This window comes from Panthera tigris, assembly GCF_018350195.1.
Source record: "Panthera tigris isolate Pti1 chromosome X unlocalized genomic scaffold, P.tigris_Pti1_mat1.1 chrX_random_Un_scaffold_119, whole genome shotgun sequence".
Lineage (NCBI taxonomy): Eukaryota > Metazoa > Chordata > Mammalia > Carnivora > Felidae > Panthera > Panthera tigris.
Genome location: NW_024962181.1, coordinates 49835 through 69630, shown reverse-complemented (window position 1 = coordinate 69630; position 19796 = coordinate 49835). Strand labels below are relative to the sequence as shown.

Genomic DNA, 19796 nt, shown 5'->3' with positions numbered 1-19796 from the left:
ATGCTTCATGTCCCTTTATGAAGGGACCCCAGGAAAAACGATGCCATCAAGATGCCAGACACTGCACCTTGCCAACACGGCCTCTCCTAGCCCGTTTGGGTCACCATCTGTCCTAGATGGATTCCATGGCTCTGGACGCCAAGTGGGGGCTAGGATGGAAGGTGTAAAGATGGAGAAGATCACTCTCGCACGTGGCTGTAGGAGCTTGGCCAACTGAAGGCTGCTCTGGTGTTCATGCTTGGCCCCTGCTGTCCCATTCTCCTGCCCAGCCCGGTCCCCTTCTATCCCAGCTGGCTGGGTGGCCCAGCGTTCTCCTGCAGGCTCATTCCCTGGGCAGGCTGGACGTCAGGCACTCAACGGGCCAGCAGTTCAGAGCACACACCCACTGGGCCTGTGGACTCTCGCTGCATCCCCACAGGGGTGGGGAGCGTCGCGGGGAAACTTTGCACAGATCCTCTGGGCACCTGGCAAGGGTGGCTCGGCTCGGTGACTGAGGACAGGCAGCGAGGTCAATTACTTGCTCATGAAGCACCTAGGGCAGCTGCCAGCGATAACTGCCACAGAGGAGGGCAGGTGGGTGGCAGCCAGACTGCAGGTCAGACCCCTGCCAAGGAGGCTGGAGTTCAGAGCAGGCTTTGCTGGGGAATGAGGGCTTCTCAGAGGAGCAGGACCATGGCTGAGACCCCTCACAGCAGCTCTTTGCAAATAACTGCTTCTCAGGTGCATTCTCGCACAGTCACATGGCTATGATTGTTATTCACCAAGCCCTGGGAGACTGACCACCAGGCTTGTCTAGTCAGCTCTACAGGAAGCACAAGTACGCTGAAAGAGGATTCTTGTCTGGGGACTCCCAAGGGAAGAGGAGGGCAAGTGAATATCGGCACTGGGGAGTGAGGTGGGGGGGCGTGGGGAGACGGGAGGACAAAACCCCAAAGTATGCAGACTGAGGCCAGGGTCGGGATGGACTGGGTAGTGTGGGTAGCAACGGACATGGGGCCTGCTGGCTGGGCCCCAGGGGAGGACACCCCCAATCCCAACATGGCCAATGTGCAGCTGGCTGCTGGTTTCCCAAAAGAGACAGACACATCACAGCCCTGAGCAGACTGATGGCAGTAGCTCAGGGACCTGAGGGTGCAGGTGGCATGAATGAGTTCCTCCAACCCATTTCCTGTGGGGTGCCTCTGTGGTGGAATACCTCTAGCCATGCCCGGGGCTTTAAAGGCACAGAAATCGGGCATGTCACATCTAAGGGTCATACATCCCTGACATAAGTCTCTGGCTGAGTAAACAGCATGATAGAGATGAGAAAAAAAAAAAAGCAATGATCTGGGAATACAATAGGAAGTTTCAGAGTGATCCACACACACTAAGTGTAGAGACTCTTTCATGAAATGTTATCCATATTCTAAGTAGACGCTTGGTAGAGACATAAAATACATGTTTTTTTAACTAGAGGTGAAGGTTAAGAAAGTGAAAATCACTGCACTCAATGATACAATGTTAGATAACTGGTAACAGCAGGATCTCCCCAAATCCTGCCGCTCACCTTCTTCCATGCGGAAAATAAATCTTTTCGAACAAAACGAAGCCTGGCTGGCTGGCTGGCTGGTGAAGAAACATGATAGAAAAAGGATGCTTCTTCTCTGACCTCCCACCACAAGTCTTAGGTGCTGCAGCTGGCCACTAACATCAACTATGGGATCCTGAGTCATTCTCTGCAAGGATCGTAGCTAAGCAAAAACTTGGATCTAACAGGGAAGGGGCATTTCCAAGGCAGCATCTAATCAAGGAGCCAGAAGCTGAGGACACTCACGACTATGGACTGAGGGGGTCCACCCTCTCCAGAGGGCCCAGAGAATCCAGTCCCAACCTTGATGACAGGCTTGGGAGACCCCGGCAGAACTGTCAGGCTGAGAGGTCCCCTACCCCTCTTCATTCTGCCTCAGTGGTGTAAGAGCAATGAAAGCCTTGGCCAGAAGGGGAAGGGCTCAGGTCAGCAGAGGGAGGAGCCTAAGGCCATGCCAGAAGCCAAGGTGAGGATCTTTAAGGAGCATTGAAGGAACGTCCCAAACCTGAAGAGAGCGATCCCGGATTAGCCCTGTCCCTGTGGTCATCTACTAGAGGCCCCATGTCAGAAGGATGTAGAGGCCCCTGACTTCCTCCTGGGGAAGAGAGATGCAGGTCTCAGGAAAGTGAGACTTGGATGAGGGGTACGTCTTCAGATCAGCAGAGAAAGGCGTGCCAGTACCTTCCATGAATCAAAATATCCTGTTGAAGGAGTAAGGGGACCCTCGATCACAGAAAAGAAGGGTCCTCAGCCCAACCCCGCATCTGCTATTAGCCTTGGGAGTCCCCAGGAATACAAGGCCCTATGTGTCCGCCTTTGAGATCTCCTGGAGGGAGGGGAGATCTCAAGGAGAGGAAATCTTTGATCTGAAAGGTGCTGCACTTGGGTCAGCAGAAGGGAGGGCCTAGGTCCCGTCGGTAATCAAAGGGAGGGTCCTGAGGGAGGCTTGAAGGGGCCCTGGACTCCGGAAGAGAGGGGACCTCCACCAGCAACAAAAACCCAACCTAGCTGTCAGCTGTGGGAAGCCCCATGACAGTCTGGGCAAATGTAGTATTTGTCACTTCCACCTGGGGACTGGGAAGGCAGTTTGGCTTCCTCTGAGGTGTGAATCCTCAAGTCAGCACAGAGAGGACTCCCAGACCCTGCGATGTGAAGGTAAATAAAGACCCTGAGGGAGGATCAAGGGACCCAGGACCCCAGAAAACACAGAGGGGACCTCCCAGAGTTCGCGACCTTGCGTCCTTCATGGAAGGGCCCTGGGCCTGTACGGACTTGCGGCAGCAAGTCTGTCCGGATTTCCACAGCCGGGTCTCAGAGACACGGGGTGGGGGGGGGGGGGGGGAGAGGGGTTTGGGACACCTCAGGTCACCAGAGAGCAGGGCCTGGATCTTGGGGCGATTCCTGGTGAGGACGCAGAGGGAGGACGGAAGAGCCTGGACCCCTCAACAGAATCAGTCCGAGTAGGCCCCCAGACGGGATGGGGACACTGTTAGAGCCTGGGCTTCGGCATCTGGGTCTCAGAGGGCGGGGACCGGGGAGTGGGGGGCGGTTCGGGGGTCGGACGGGTGAGCTGGGGAGGACGGGGGACCCACCAAGTGCACAGGAGGCCACCTAGGGAACACGAAGGGAGGGACTCCGGCCCCCAGAACGGAGGCCCCGGCCCGGAAGGCGACCCCTAGCGGCAGCCTAGGCAAGCCCCTAGTGGGAATGAGGCCCCGCGGGGTGTCTGGACTTCCGCATCCGGGTCTCAAGAGACTGGCGGGGCGGGGCGGGGCGGGGCGGGGCGAGGCGAGGGGGCCTCGGCGTCGTCGGCGTCTTCCGGCCTGCGCCTCGAAGCCCGTCGGGCGCGGGAAGGGCGCCGAGCCTCGTGGGCTTCGAGGTGAGGCCCAGAGGGAGGAGCGAGGGAGCCGGGACCCAGAGGGGAATGAGTCCGGCGGTGGGGGCGGCGGTGGAGGCCGCAGGGTGGCGCGACCACGACGACCGTGACCAGGGCGTGAGGCGTGGGCGGCCTCGGGCTCTGGGTCCCAGCCCGACCGAGAGCTGGTTGCGCGCGAGGAGCCGGCGTCAGGCGGCAGAGCCCGAGGCCCAGGCCGCCCAGGGAGTCCGGATGGGGACGAGAGGACAGGGCTGAGGGACCCCAAGGAACCCATGTGAGCCCCTGCCATCGGCCCCGGGCCTCCCCGGACTTGGTCGCCTCGTGCGACGCCAGCCGCCTTGGCCCGGACCTCGCCGGGCCGGGAGGGCTCTGGTGGGAGGCAGCGGGCCCGGGGCTCCCCGGGAGAGCCGTGCGGGAGGACGGCCGGAGGCCCCTTGGACCCCAGCCCCGGGGCCGCCGTCGGAAAGCCGCCCCCGCGGTGGGTCTGGGCGAGGGGAGGGCCTTGGTGTGCGGGGCTGGAGCCCGGTCAGCCGAGGCAGGATCCCGGGCCCTGGCCGGGGTGCAGGGGAGAGAGGAGGCGCTGCCTCCCAGCCCAGGACACCTACGTAGGGCCCAGGAGGCCTGCCCTGCCGCTCGGGTCCGCTCTGGCTGTCAGCGGAGGCCCAGAAGGGGCAGGTCCAGGCTGGATGGGGTGGGGGCTCCCGGGGTGGGGGGGCGCCCAGAGTCCTGGCCAGAACCTCCTGGCCGCAGTGGGGGGTGGGGGCCCGGGGCGGTGCACGCGGTCGGCACCCACCCTGAGACCCTGAGGCGCCCCCTCCGTCCCTCCCTCCGTCTCTCCCTCCCTCCGTCTCTCCCTCCCTCCGTCCGTCCCTCCCTCCGTCCGTCCCTCCCTCCCTCCCTCCCTCCCTCCGTCTTCCAGGGGCTCGGAGAGCTCTGGAGTTGAGGCCTTGGTCTGAGGCAGGAGTCCCGAGGTCACAGAGCAGAGGAGGCGCGGCCGCGTGCCAGTCGGTTGTCCAGGCGAGGTGCGTGCTCCGCGCGTGGGGCCGGGGGCTCGCCCATCCCACCCCAGAGGGGACCCCTCGGCCCCCAACCCCCACGCGGCCCCGCTCTCAGGCCTGGGAGCTGGGGCTCTGTGGGCTGGGCCTCCCCCTGAGGAGCCACCCCTCATCTGTCTTCAGGGTCTCGCGACCATCATGCCCCTGGGTGAGAGGGGTGCGCTCTGCAAGCTTAAGGAGGAGCCAAGAGAGGTCCCGCTGCCATGGGATGCACCGCTGCCAGAGCCTGAGGACAAGGAGGTGGAGTTGAAGAAGGAGGAGGTGGAGGAGGTGGAGGAGGAGGTGGAGGAGGTGGAGTTGGAGGTGGAGGAGGAGGTGGAGGAGGTGGAGGTGGAGGAGGTAGAGTCGGAGGAAGAGGAGTTGGAGGAGGAGGTGGAGTTGGAGGAGGAGAAAGCAGAGGAGGAGGAGAGGGGGGGCCCGTCTCCCCCCCCCTCCTCCTCCTCCTCCTCCTCCTCCCTGTCCTCCTCCTGCTCTGTCCTCATTCTGGTCCCCCTGGAGGAGGGATCTGCTGCTGCCCGGTCCCCGAGTCCTCCCCAGAGCCCTCGGAGCACCTGCCCCTCCCCCAGTGCCATGGCAGGCGCTCCGGGGAGCCAGTCCCACCAGGGCTCCAGCAGCCCCGATGAGGAGGGGTCGAGCACCTGGGGGGCCCCGGCAGGGGCCCAGGCCTCGCTCCCAGATGCGCTCCGCGTGAAGGTGGCCGGCCTGGTGCTGCTGCTGCTCCTCAAGTATCGCACCAAGCAGCCGACCACACGGGCGGAGATGCTGGCGGCGGTCAGCCGAGATGACCGGGACCGCTTCCCCGTGATCTTCCGCCGAGCCTGCGAGTATCTGCAGCTGGTCTTTGGAGTCGACGTGAAGGAAGTGGACCCCCGCGAGCACTCCTACGTCCTGGTCAGCATCCTGGGCCTCAGCTGCGATGGGACGCCGAGTGGTAGGGACGGCATGCCCAAGACCAGCCTCCTGGTGCTGGTCCTGTGGGTGATCCTCCTGGAGGACGACCGTGCCCCTGAGGAGGCGGTGTGGGAAGCGCTGGGGGTCATGGGGGTGTATGCCGGCAGGGAGCACGTATTCTATGGGGAGCCCAGGGAGCTGCTGACCGAAGTCTGGGTGCAGGAAGGGTACCTGGAGTACCGGCAGGTGCCCGGCAGCGAGCCCGCACGCTACGAGTTCCTGTGGGGTCCCAGGGCCCACGCAGAAACCAGCGGCGCGCAGGTGCTGCAGCACATCCTCGCGGTCAACAGCAGGCAGCCCGGGGTCTCCGTGTCTGTCCGAAGAGGCTGTGAGCCATGAGGAAGAGCGGGCCTGAGCCCGAGGGGCAGCCGGGCCCGTTCCCGCCTGGGGTCGAGCAGCTTCTCCTGCGGGGCACGAAGCCAGGCCACTTCTCGCCTGCGAGTGCGAGCAGAGCGGGCGCTGGGCGTTGTGAGTAGTGGAGGGCCAGGGCGGCTTGGGGGAAAGCGGGGCCAAGAGCACGTTTGGGTGGGTTCTTGTTCTCTGTCTACGTGGCCTCGGAAATCGATCTTTGTTTCCTCGAGGAAGTTTTCAGATGTTGTTCCTTGTCACAGAAGGTTTCGTGAGCTTCGGGCTCAGCGTGGGAGTGGCACCCACGCCACAGGTGTTCGAGAGTCAGAGTTTTGCCGTTTGGTGCAACGAGCCGGGAACCCTTCCGTCCTCGTTCGGGATCCAGAAGGGAATCGCGGTGCCTGGGCTGGGCACAGACAGGGATGTCTTGCAAACGTGAAGACCTTGGCAGTAAACGGATGGTTTCAGGCCATGGAGAAGTAAAAGATGTTCGTTCTTGCTTCTCGTCCCTTGTCGTCTGTCATTCTGGACAAGGGACGTAGAGATGTGTGCCTGCCTTTGCTCGGGTCTCCAAGAAAGGAGGAGACACTCGATCTGAGCAGAGGTCCCCAGCTCACTGGGACATTTGTGGCCGGACATTCGCCGAGCTCTGCTCGCTCTCGGAAGGGCCCTGTGTTGGCAGTGAGGACACTAGGAGAGAGAGGCAGGACACGTCTCGCCCATAGGTGACTATCTAGCAGCTGCGGTCCCCATGGGAAGGCAGGGAAAGGTCCCCTAAGAGGAGCAGAAGAAATGAAAGAAGGCTGAGGCGGTGGGGCTCCAGGGGGGGGAAGCCCTGCAGTGGAGATGCCCTGCCCGAGCCAGGCTGGCCTGGGATCTCGGTTCAGTGCGATGCCTTCCGGGCAGCTGATCACAATGTAGCGGGGAGGGGACAGTGGCTGCGGTGGGCTCCCTGCCTCTGTCTCCAGGAAGTCGGGGAGTGAGAGCCTGGATCTGAGGCGCACAGACTCAGCTGTGCAGAGGGCGGGGGCACGGCCCGAGCCGGTCAGAGTCAAGGTGAGGATCCCGGAAAGGATGGTGACAGAGGTGGGGGCCTCGGTCTGGGATGCCTGGTTCGGGCCGGCAGAGAGAAGGGGCCCGGCCGGGCAGCAAGGCGTGCACGTCGACATGTGAGGGAGCACGGCCGGCCCCCCATCCCGGAATCCAGGTCAGTCCAGCCGGCAGCCCGAGAGACCCCGGCAGGGTGGTCAGGCGGAGCCCTTCTCCCAGCGGGGCTAAGGGTGGTAGACTCGGGGCCCCAGAGGGACGGGCCCAGGCTCTTCCTGGAGCTGGTGTCTGGACCTGAGGGAGAGCGGTAGGGCCTACTACACCCGCCCACCCTGGGTAGAGGCGTTCAGGCCCCGCTGAGGCCCCGGGGTTTCTGGAGAGGGCAGCCGCAGGCTGCGTCCACTCAACTGTACCTCGGGGGTTTGAGGGAGCTGAGGACCTTGGGGTGAGGGACAGGATCCCAGGTCAGAAAGGGCAGGGGCACGGGCCGGGCTAGGGAGTCCAGGTGGGGACATGGGGGGGGAGGACCGAAGGACTCAGGTCCCTAGGACACACAGAAGGAACCTGCCAGAGTTCGGGCACCCGCGTCCTTCTGTGAAGGGCCATGGGCAGGATGGGCATTTGGGTGGACAAGTCGGGCCGGACTTCCACAGCGGAGTCTCACAGCCACGGGGTGTGTGTGTGTGTGTGTGTGTGGGCGGGGGGAGGCGGCTGGGACACCTCAAGTGGGCAGAGGGCAGGGCCTGGGTCCTGCGGCCATTCTTGGCGAGGATGCAGAAGGAGGACAGAGGGAGCCTGGGCCCCTCAACAGAGTCAGTCTGAGCCTTCCGAGTGCCTGCCCCTCCCCCGCTGACATGGCAGGTGCTCCGTGGAGCCAGTCCGATGAGGACCCCAGCAGCCCCGATGAGGAGGGGTCCAGCAGCAGAGGGGACCCAGGAGGAGCCCAGCCCTCGCTCCCAGACGCATTCAGCCTGAAGCTGGCTGACCTGGTGGCATTCCTGCTCCTCAGGTATCGCACTCAGCAGCCGACCGACCACACAGGCGGAGATGCTGGCGGCGGTCAGCCAAGATGACCAGGACCACGTCTCCGTGATCTTCCACCAAGCCTGCGAGTATCTGCAGCTAGTCTTTGGTGTTGACGTGAGGGAAGTGGACCCCAGAGACCACTCCTTCTTCCTGGTCACCATCCTTGGCCTGATATGTGATGGGATGCTAAGCAGTAGGCAGGGCATGCCCACGGCCAGCCTCCTGGTGCTGGTCTTGGGGGTGGTCCTCCTGGAGAACAACTGTGCCCCTGAGGAGGAGGTGTGGAACGTGCGGGCTACCAACTGAGACCTACTCTGATGACAACGTGACCTAGGGGCAAGAAATCAGGACGCGTTATCAGGGCATACGTGAGTAGCACCAACTAACCAGCAGGATCAGTTGGAAGAGACCAAAGTGGGAAGTGTGTGGCCACCATGAATAAAAGGGGAGCTAACAACTGAAAACCAACTCTGAGGACAACGTGACTTGGGGGCAAGAAAACAGGACTTTCTTTTGGGGCTTATCTGAGCAGGACCAACTAACCAGATGGAACAGTTGGAAAAGACCAAAGCAGAAAGTGGGTGGGGGGGGCTACCAACTGGGATCCTACTCTGAGGACCACTTGATCTAGAGGACAAGAAAACAGGACTCTTTGCTCGGGCCTCAATGCGCAGGACCAACTAACCAGCAGGAATATTTGGTGGAGACCAAAGATGGGAGTGTGTGCTGGGGAGGGGTGGCTGGAGTAAAACGGGGGCTACCAACTGGAACCCTACTCTGAGGACCACTTGACCTGGGGGAAAGATAAAAGGACTCATTGTTGTGGCCTATTTGAAGAGGACCAACTAACCGGCAGGAGCAGGTGGAAGAGACCGAGGCGGAACTTTGTTGGGGGTAGGAATAAACGGGGGGCTACCAACTGAGAAACTACTCTGAGGGCAACTTGAACTGGGGGCAAGAGAACAGGACTCTTTGTTGGGGCCTATCTGAGCAGGAACACCTAATCAGCAGGACCAGTAGGAAGAGACCAAAGCAGGAACTGTGCGGGGGGCAGCAGGAATAAAAGGGGGGCAACCACCTGAAACCATTCTCTGAGTAGAACTTAACCTGGGGGCAAGAAAAAAGGACTCTTTGTTGGGGCCTATCTGTGCCGGAGCAACTAACCAGCATTAACATTTTGAAGAGACCAATGCAGGAAGTGGGGGAAACGAATAAAAGGGAAGGCAACCATCTGAGACCCTATCCTGAACACAATTTGACCCGGTGGCAAGAAACCAGGACTACTGGTGCGTGTCTATCTGAGCAGGACCAACTAAGAAGTAGGGACAGTTGGAGGAGACCACAGCGGGAAGAGGGGGAAGGGAACAAAGGGGGACTAAACACTGAAACCCTACTTTGAAGACACCTTGACCTGGGGCAAGAAAATAGGACTCTTTCTTGGGGGCTATCTGAGCCGGACCATCTAAGCAAAAGGAACAGTTGGAAGAGACCAAAGCAGCAAGTGGAAGCAATAAAGGGGGCCTACCAACTGAGACCCTACTCTGAGGACACCTTGACCTGGGGGCAAGTCAACAGGACTCTTTGCTGGGGCCTATCTGAGCAGGACCAACTAACCAGCAGGAACAGTTGCAAGAGACCAAAGCGGGAAGTGGGGAGGGGCAGGAATAAAAGGGGTGCTACCAAGTGAGACACTACTCTGAGGACAATTTGACATAGGGGGCAGGAAAACAGGACTCTTGGTGGTGCCTATCTGAGCAGAACCAACTCATCAGGAACATTTGGAGGAGACCAAAGCAGGAAGTGAGTGTGTGTGTGTGTGTGTGTGTGTGTGTGTGTGTGTTGGGGGGTGGCAGGAATGAAAGTGGGGCTACAAACTGAAAACCAACTCTGAGGACAAATTGACCTGGGGGAAGAAAATCAGTCTTTGTCGGGGCTTATCAGAGCAGGTCCACTTAACCAGAAGGAACTGTTGGAAGAGATCAAAGTGGGAATTGGGGGAGGACAAGAATAAAAGGAGGGTACAAACTCAGACACTACTCTGAGCATAACTTGACCTAGGGGGCATGAAAACATAACTCTTTGTTTGCCCTATCTGAGCAGGAACAATGAACCGGCAGGGACATTTGGAAGAGACCAAAGTGGGAAGTGAGGAGGCAGGAATAAAAGAGGGGTACCCTCTGAAACCCTACTCTGAGGACTCCTTGACCAGGGAGCAAGAATATAGGACTTTTTGTTGGGGCCTATCTGAGCAGAACCAACTAACAAGCAGGAATACTTGGAAAAGACCAAAGCAAAATGTGTGGGGTGAGGCTGCGAGTATAAAGGGGGCGTACCAACTGAGACCCTACCTTGGGGACAGCTTCATCTAGGCAGCAAGAAAATAGGACTTTTCGTTGGGGCCTAAGCAGAGCAAGGATCCAGCAGGGACATTTGGAGCAGACATAAGCGGGAAGTTGGGATGTGCAGGAATAAAGGCAGGGCTACTGCCTGCAACTCTACTCTGAGGACAACTTGACTTGGGGGCAAAAAAACAGGACTCTGTGTTGGGGCCTATCTGAGCAGGATGTACTCATCAGCAGGAACAATTGGACGAGACCAAAGCAGGAAGTGTGGGGCGGGGGGCAGGAATGGGTGGGGGGGCTACCAACTGAGACCCTACTCTGAGGGCAACTTAACCTAGGGGGCAAGAAAACAGGACTCTGTGTTGGGACATAGGTGAGCAGGACCAACTAACTAGAAGGAACAGTTAGAAGAGACCAAATAGGGAAGTGTGTGGGGGGTGGGAATAAAAGGGGAGCAACCAACTGAGACCCGACTCTGAGGACAACTTGACTCAGGAGGCAAGGAAACAGGACTCTTTGTTGGGGGCCTACCTGACCAGGAACAACTAACCAACAGGAGCAGTTGGAAGAGACCAAAGCGAGAAGTGAGGGAGGGGCAGGAATAAAAGGGGGACTACCAACTGAGAACTTACTCTGAGGACAACTTGTCCTGGGGCAAGAAAACAGGACTCTTGGTTGGGGCCTATCTAAGCAGGACCAGCTAACCAGCAGGAACAGTTGGAAGAGAGCAAGCGGGAAGTGGGGGTGGGGCAGTTATAACAGGGGGGCTAAAAGCTGAGACCCGACTCTGAGGACAACTTGACCTATGGGACAAGAAATCAGGACTCTAAGTTGGGGCCTATGTGAGCAGGACCACCTAAGCAGCAGGACCATTTGGAAGAGACCCATGCAGGAAATGTGGGGGGTGCGGGAATAAAAGTAGGGCTACCAACTGAGACCCTACTCTGAGGACAACTCGACCTAGGGAGTAAGAAAACAGGACTCTTCTTTGGGGCCTATCTGAGCAGGACCAACTAAGCAGCAGGAACTGTTGGAAGAGACCAAAGCAGGAAGTAGGGGGCGCGGGAATAAAAGGGGGCTAACAACTAAGACCTTACTCTGGGGACAACTTGACCTAGGGGGCAAGTAAAGAGGACTCTTTGTTGGGCCCTATCTGAGCAAGACCAAGTAACCAGCAGGAATAGTTGGAAGAGATCAAAGTGGGAAGTGGGGGAGAGAGAATAAAAGGGGGGCTACAAACTGAAACACTACTCTGAGGACATCTTGATCTGGAAAAACAGATCTTGATCAAGAAAACAGGACTCTTTGTTGGGACTGTCTGAGGAGGGCCAGCTCACCAGTAGGAACAGTTGTTAGACAGCCAAGCAGAACATGTGCAGAAGGGTTAGGAATAAAAGGGGAGGCTACCAACTGAGACCATGCTCTGAGGACAACTAGACCTAGGGGGCAAGGAAACAGGACTCTTTGCTGTGGCCTATCTAACAAGGCCCAACTAATCAGCAGGAACAGTTGGAGAAGACAGAAGCTTGAAGCAGGGTGGCAGCGTTAAAGTGGGGCTACCAACTAAGGCCCTACTCTGAGGACCATGTAACCTGGGGCCAAGAAAACAGGGCTCTTTGTTGGGGCCTATCTGAGCAGGACCAACTCACTAACAGGAACAGTTGGAAGAGGCCAAAGTGTGAATTGCAGGGGCAGGAATAAAAGGGGGGCCACCGACTGAGACCCTACTCTGAAGACAACTTGATATAGGGGACAAGAAAACAGGACTATTGGTTCCGGCCTATCTGAGTAGGACCAACTAACTAACAGGAACAGCTGGAAGAGACCAAAGAAGGATTGGGGGGCAGGAAAAAAGGGAGGCTGCCAACTGAGAACCTGTTCTTCAGACAAGTTGACATTGGGGGCAAGAAACAGGGCTCTTTGTTGGGACCTACCTGAGCAGGACCAACTAACCAGCAGGACCAGCTGGAAGAGACCAAAGCGGGAAGCGTGGGGGGAGAAAACAATAGCGGGGGGGAGCCACAAACTGAAACCCTACTCGGAGGGGAACTTGACCTGGGGCAAGAAGAAAACAGGACTCTTTTGGGGGGCCTATCTGAGCAGGAGTAACCAACCAGCAGGAAAAACTGGATTAGACCAAAGGAGGAAGCGGGGGCGGGGGGGGGGGCAGGAATAAATGGGGAAGCTACAAACTGAGACCCTACTCTGCAGAAAACTTGACCTAGAGGGCAAGAAAATAGGACATTTTCTTGGGGCCTATCTGAAGACAACCAACTAACCAGCAGATACAGTTGGAACATACCAAAGCAGGCAGAGGGGGGAGGCAGGAATAGAAGGGGTACAACCAACTGAGACCATACTCTGAGGATAACTTCACCTAGGGGTCTTGAGAAATGGACTCTTTGTTGCGGCCCATCTGAGAAGAACCAACTAACTAGCAGATACAGTTGGAACAGACCAATGCGGCAAGTGTTTGGTGGAAGCAATAAAAGGGGGTCTGCCAACTGAGGTCCTACTGTGAGATCAACTTGACCTAGTGGGAAAAAAACAGGACTCTTTTTTGGGCCTATGTGAGCAGGACCAACTAACCAGCAGGAACAGTTGGAAGAGACCAAAGCTGGAAGTGTGTGAGGGGGTGCAGGAATAAAAAGGGGCTACCAGCTGAAACCCTACTCTGAGGACAAACTGACATGGGGGCAAGAAAACAAGACTCTTTGTTGGAGTCTATCTGAACAGGACCAACTAACCAGCAGGAACCTTTGGAGCAGATCAAAGCTGGAAGTGAGGGGAGGCATCAATAAAGTGGGGCTACCAACTGAGACCCTACTCTGAGGACCATTTGACCTGGAGCAAGAAAACAGAACTCTTTGTTGGGGCTTATCTGACCAGGAACAACTAACCGGCAGGAGCAGTTGGAAGAGACCAGGAAGTGGGGAGGGCAGGTATAGAAGAGGGCCTACCAACTGAGACCCTGCTCTGAGGATAACTTGATGTGGGGGCATGAAAACAGGACTCTTTGTTGGGGCCTATCTTAGCAGGACCAATGAACCAATAGTAGCAGTTGTGAGAGACCAAAGCAGCATGTGGGGAGGCAGGAGAAAAAGGGAGGCAACCAACTGAGACCCTACTCTGAGGACAAATTGACCTAGGGGGCAAGAAAACAGGACTCTTGTTTCGGGCCTACATGAGCAGGACCAACTCACCAGCAGGAACCATTACGAGAGAAGAAATGAGGAAGTGTGTGTAAGGGGGTGGCAGGAATAAAAAGGGGGCTACCGACAGAAACCCTACTTTGAGGACAACGTGACATAAGGACATGAAAATAGGACTGATTGTTGTGGCCTACCTGAGTAGGACCAACTAACCAGCAAGAACTGTTGGCCCAGGAATAAAGGGGGGGGGGGCTAACAACTAAGACTTTACTCTGGGGACAACTTGACCTAGGGGGCAAGTAAAGAGGACTCTTTGTTGGGCCCTATCTGAGCAAGACCAACTAACCAGCAGGAATAGGTGGAAGAGACCAAAGCGGGAAGTGGGGGAGAGAGAATAAAAGGGGGGCTACAAACTGAAACGCTACTCTGAAGACAACTTGACATGGGGGTAAGAAAACGGGACTCTTTGTTGGGACTATCTGAGGAGGGCCAGCTCACCAGTAGGAACAGTTGTTAGACAGCTAAGCAGAAAGTGTGCAGAGGGGGTAGGAATAAAAGGGGGCCTACAAACTGAGACCCTACTCTGAGGACAACTTGACCTAGGGGGCAAGGAAACCGGACTCTTTGCTGCAGCCTATCTAACAAGGCCCAACTAATCAGCAGGAACAGTTGGAGAAGACAAGAGCTTGAAGCGGGGTGGCAGCATTAAAGTGGGGCTACCAACTAAGGCCCTACTCTGAGGACCATGTAACCTGGGGCCAAGAAAACAGGACTCTTTGTTGGGGCCTATCTGAGCAGGACCAAGTTACCAAAGTAGTTGGAAGAGACCAAAGGGGGAAGTGTGTGGGGGCAGGAATAAAAGGGGGACTACCAACGGAAACACACCTCTGAGGAAAACATGCCCTGGGGGCAAGGAAACAGGAATTTGGGGGGGGGGGTCTGAGTAGGACCAACTAACTAGAGGGAACAGTTGGAAGGGACCAAAGCAGGAATTGTGTGGGTGAGGCAGCAGGAATAAAAGTGGGGCTGCCAACTGAAACCCTACTTTGAGGACAAATTGACCAGGGGGCAAGAAAATAGGAGTCTTTATTGGGGTCTACCTGAGCAGGACCAAGTAAGCATCAGGAACTGTTGGAAGAGACCAAAGCAGGAAGTAGGGGGTGCAGGAATAATAGGGGACGCAAACAACTAAGACCTTACTCTGGGGACAATTTGACCTAGGGGGCAAGTAATTAGGACTCTTTGTTGGGCCCTATCTGAGCAGGACCAACTAAGCAGCAGGGATAGGTGGAAGGGACGGAAGCGGGAAGTGTGGGAGAGGGAATAAAAGAGGGCCTACCAACTGAAACCGTACTCCGAGGACAACTTGACTTGGGGGCAAGAAACTAGGACACTTTGTAGGGACTATCTGAGGAGGACCAACTCACCAGTAGGAACAGGTGTTAGACAGCTAAGCAGAAAGTGTGCGGAGGGGGTAGGAATAAAAAGGGGGCTACCTACTGATATACTTCTCTGAAGACAATGTGACCTAGGGGGCAAGAAAACAGGGCTCTTTCCTGGGGCCTATCTTAGAAGGATCAACTAACCAGCATGAGCAGTTGAAGAGACCACCTAGGGAAGTGTTAGGTGGAGAAGGAATAAAACTGGGGCACCCAAAGGAAACCCTACACTGAGGGAAACTGGGCCTCGGGGGCAAGAAAAGAGGACTCTTTCCTGGGGCCCATCTGAGTAGGACCAACGAACCATCAGGAATAGTTGTAAGAGACCAAAGCAGAAAGTGGGAGGAGGCAGAAATAAAAGGGGGGCTATCATCTGAGACCCTACTCTGAGGACAACTTGACTTAGGGGACAAGAAAATAGGACTCTTTGATGGGGCCTACCTGAGCAGGACCAACTAAGCAGCAGGAACTGTTGGAAGAGACCAAAGCGGGAATTGGGTGGGGTAGGAATAAAGGGGGGCTAACAACTGAGACCCTACTCTGGGGACAGCTTGACCTAGGGAGCAATAAAACAAACAATACTCTTGGTGGGACCTATGTGAGCAGGACCAACTAACTCGCAGTAACAGTTGGAAGAGACCAAACCTGGAAGAGTGCTGGGGTCAGGAAAAAAAGTGGGGCTAACAGTTGAAACCCAACTCTGGACAATCTGAGCTGGTGGCAAGAAAATGACTCTTTGTTGGGGCCTATCTGAGCAGGACCAACTAACCAGGAGGAACAGTAGGAAGAGTCGAAAGCAGGAAGTGTGTGTGTGTGGTGGGGGGAGAAGCAGGAATAAAAGGGGGTACCAACTGAAACCCTAGTCTGAGGACAACTTGACCTGGAGGCAAGAAAACAGGACTCTTTGTTGAGGGCCATATAAGCAGGACCAAGTAACCAGCAGGAACAGATGGAAGAGACCAAAGCGGAAAGTATGTGGGGGGCTGGAAGAAAAGGGGTACTACCGACTGAGCCCCAACTCAGAGGACAACTTGTCCTGGGCGCAAAAAAAACAGGATTTTTTGTTGGGGCCTATCTGAGCAAGACCAACTAACAAGCAGGAACATTTGGAAGAGACCCAAGCAGAAAGTGTGTGTGTGGGTGGGGGGCAGAAATCAAAGAGGAGGCTACCAACTAGGACCCTCCTCTGGTGACAACTTGATCTAGGCCGCAGGAAAATAGGACTTTTTGTTGAGGCCTATCTAGGTAGAACAAGTAACCAGCAGGAACAGTTGGAAGAGACCAAACCAGAAAGTGTGGGCGGGCAGGAATAAAAGGGGAGGCTACCATCTGAGACCCTACCCTGGGGACAACTTGACCTAGGGAGCAAAACAAAACAAAACAAAACAAAACAAAACAAAACAGGAATCTTGGTGGGGCCTCTCTGAGCAAGACCAACTAACCAGCAGGAACAGTTGAAACAGATCAAAGAGGGAAGTATGTGGGGAACAGGAATAATGGGGGGGGGATACAAACTGAAACTCAACTCTGAGGACAACTTGAACTCGGGGCAAGAAAACAGGAGTATTGTTGGGGCCTGAGAAGGAACATCTAACGAGTAGGAACAGTTGAAAGACACCAAATCAGGACGTGTGTGTCGGGGGGTGGCAGTAGTAAAAGGGGGACTTCCCAACTGAAATCATACTCTGAGGACAACTTGATTTGAGGGCAGGAAAACAGCACTTTTTGTTGGGGCCTATCTAAGCAGGACAAACTATCCACCCGGAACAGTTGGAAGAGACCAAAGCAGGAAGTGGGGGGGGGCAGGAGTAAAGCGGGGGGGGGGGCACGAAAGTAAGACCCTACTCTGGGGAAAACCTGACCTAGGGGGCAAGAAAACAAGACTCTTTCTTTGGGCGTATCTGAGCAGGACCAAGTAACCACAAGGAGAATTTTGGAAGAAACCAAGGAGGGAATTGTGTGTGGTGCATGAATAAAAGGGGTGCTACCACCTTAAACCCAACTCTGAGGACAACTTACTTTGGGGCAAGAAAACATGACTTATTCTTGGGGCCTATCTGAGCAGGACCAACTAAACAGCAGGAAGTGTTGGGAGAGAACAAAGCAGGAATGGGGGGAGCAGGAATACAAAGGGAGGCTACAAATGAGAACCTACTCTGGGGACAACATGACCTAGGGGAGAGAAAATAGGACTCTTTGTTGGGCCCTACATGAGCAGGACAAACTTACCAACAGGAGTGGTTGGACGAGACCAAGGAGGGAAGCGTGTGGGGTGCAGGAAACAAGGTGGGCTACGAACTTAAACCCAACTCTGAGGACAATTTACCTGGGGGCAAGAAAACATGACTTATTCTTTGGGCCTATCTGAGCAGGACCAACTAACCAGCAGGAACAGTTGGAAGAGATCAAAGCAGGAATTGGAGGGGGGCAGGAATGAAAAGGACGCTACAAATGAGACCCTACTCTGGGGACAACTTGACCCAGGGGACAAGAAAATAGGACCCTTTGTTGGGCCCTATATGAGTAGGACAAACTAACCAACAGAAGAGGTTGGAAGAGACCAAGGAGGGAAGTGTGTGGGGTGCAGGAATAAAAGGGGGGCTACCAACTGAAATCCAACTCTAAGGACACCTTGACCTGGGGACAAGAAAATAGGACTCTTTGTTGGGACCTATCTGAAAGGGAACAACTCACCGCCACGAACACTTGGAACAGACCAAAGTGGGAAGTGTCAGTTGGGAGGGGCATTAATAAAAGGAGGGCTCCCAACTGACACACTACTCTGAGGACAACATGACCTTGGGGGCAAGTAAACAGGACTCTTTTGCGGGGCCTATCTAAGCAGGACCAGCTAACCAGCAGGAACAGTTGTTAGAGACCCAAGCAGAAAGTGTGGGGAGGAAGGAATAAAACGGGAGGCTACCAACTGAGACCATACTCTGGGGAAAACTTGACCTCGAGGGCAAGAACAGGACTCTTTGTTGAGGACCAAGCAGGACCGACAAACCAGCAGGAACAGTTGGAGCAGACCACAGTGGGAAATGGGGGGGCAGCAATAAAAGTGGGGCTACCAATTTACACCCTCCTCTGAGGACAACCTGGAACAAGAGAACAGGACTCTTTGTTAGGGCCTATCTGACCAGGACCAACTAACCAGCAGGAGAATTTGGAAGAGACCAAAGAGGGGTGTTGGCTTAAAAGGGGCCTACGGACTGAGACCCTACTCTGAGGACAATGTGACCTGGAGCAGGAAAATAGGACTCTTTACTGGGGCCTATCTGAGAAGTACCAACTAAGCAGCAGGAGTAGTTGGTAGGGATCAAAGCGGGAAGTGGTGGGGGAGGGAATAAAAGGGGGGCTTCAAACTGAGACACTACCCTGGGGACAATTTGAATTAGGGATCAAGAAAACAGGACTCTTGGTGGGGCCTATCTGAGCAGGACCAACCAACCAGCGGGTACAGTTGGAGCACACCGATGTGGGAAGTGTGTGTGTGGGGGGGGCAGGAATAAAAGGGGGTCTACCAATTCAGATCCTACTCTGAGGACAACTTGACCTAGGGGGCAATAAATCAGGACTCTTTTGGGGGGCCTATCTGAGCAGGACCGACTAACTCACAAGAACAGTTGGAAGAGGCCAAAGTGGGAATTGGGGGGGAAGAAATAAAATGGTGGCAACCAACTGAGACCCTACTCTGAGGACAACTGGACCTGGGGGGCAACCAAACAGGAAACTTGGTCTGGGCCTCTCTGAGCAGGATCAACTAATCAGCAGGAAGAGTTGGAAGAGACCAAAGCGAGAAGTGTGGGGGTTCAGACATAAAACAGGGCAACCAAGTCAGACCCTACTCTGAGGACAACTTGACCTTGGGGGCAAGAAACGGGACTCTTTCTTCGGGGCTATCTGAGAAGACGCACTCACCAGCAGGAACAGTTGGAAGAGACCAGAGCAAGAAGCGTTGTGGGACAGGAATAAAAAGGGGGCTACCAACGGAGACAGTACTCTGACGGCAAGTTAATCTGGGGGTAAGAAAACAGGACTTTTTCTTGGGGCCTATCTGAGCAGGAGCAACTAACTAACAGGAGAAGGTGGAAGAGGCCACGAAGGGAAGTGTGTGAGGTACAGGAATAAAAGCGGGGGCTACCACCTTATACCCAACTCTGAGAACAACTTGACCTGGGGGCAAGGAGACACGATTATTTTGGGGCCTATCTGAGCAGTACCGACTAACCAGTAGTAAGAGTTGGAAGAGAACAAAGCAGGAACTGTGTGTGTGTGTGGGGGGGGGGCAGTGGCAGGAACAAAAAGGGGGCTACCAATTAAACCCTACTTTGAGGACAGCTTGACCTAGGGGCATGAAAATAGGACTCTTTGTTGGGGCCTATCTGAGCAGGATAAAGGAACAGTTGCAAGAGACTAAATTGAGAAGTGGTGGTGGGGGGCTATAAAAGGGGTGCTACCAACTAAGACCCTACTCTGGAAACAACTTTACCTAGGAGGCAGAAAATAGGTTTCTTTGATGGGGCCTATCTGAGCAGTACCAACTAAACCAGCAGGAAGGGTTGGAACAGTGCAAGGCGGGAAGTGTCGGGGGGGCAGCAATAAAAATGGTGCTCCCAACTGAGACCATACTCTGAGGACAGCTTGACTCTGGGGGCCAGAAAACAGGACATTTTTTGGGGGGCCTATCTGAGATTGATGTCTAACCAGCAGGAACATTTGGAAGAGACTAATGCAGGAAGTGTGGGGGGCAGGAATAAAAGGGGGGGCTAGTAACTGAGACCGTACTCTGAGGACAACTTGATCTAGGGGGCAAGAAAACAGGGCTCTTTGTTGGGACCTATCTGATAAGGACGAACTAACCAGCAGGAACAGTTGGAAGAGAGCAAAGCAGGAAGTGGGGTGGGGAGAGAATAAAAGGGGGACTACAAACTGAAATCCTACTCTGAGGACAAGTTGACTTGGTGGCAAGAAAATAAGACTTTTTGTTGTG

The 19796-nt window shown here is 55.6% G+C and overlaps 1 protein-coding gene and 1 long non-coding RNA gene across 4 annotated transcripts; both read left to right on the top strand.

The window, feature by feature from the left end:
* Window positions 1-3347: 3347 nt before the first annotated feature.
* Window positions 3348-4753, top strand: LOC122236297. The gene is made up of 3 exons (XR_006214375.1): window positions 3348-3446; window positions 4363-4465; window positions 4622-4753. It is a non-coding gene; the product is annotated as an uncharacterized LOC122236297 (long non-coding RNA).
* Window positions 4754-4928: 175 nt separating this feature from the next.
* LOC122236293 (melanoma-associated antigen 9-like) lies at window positions 4929-6295 on the top strand. Of its 3 annotated transcripts, none has more exons than XM_042977164.1 (2): window positions 4929-5917; window positions 6064-6295. In XM_042977164.1, the coding sequence occupies exon 1, from the start codon at window positions 5069-5071 to the stop codon at window positions 5786-5788; it is 720 nt and encodes a 239-aa protein (XP_042833098.1). In that variant the 5' UTR covers window positions 4929-5068; the 3' UTR covers window positions 5789-5917; window positions 6064-6295. The 3 variants fall into 3 exon arrangements, with proteins under 3 accessions (XP_042833098.1, XP_042833096.1, XP_042833097.1); XM_042977162.1 differs by having other exon boundaries at window positions 6061-6295; XM_042977163.1 differs by having other exon boundaries at window positions 6035-6295.
* The last annotated feature ends 13501 nt before the right edge of the window (window positions 6296-19796 follow it).

Coding starts and splice junctions, on each gene's coding strand:
- LOC122236293 (XM_042977164.1), top strand. CDS start 5,069: ATGGCAGGCGCTCCGGGGAGCCAGTCCCACCAGGGCTCCAGCAGCCCC.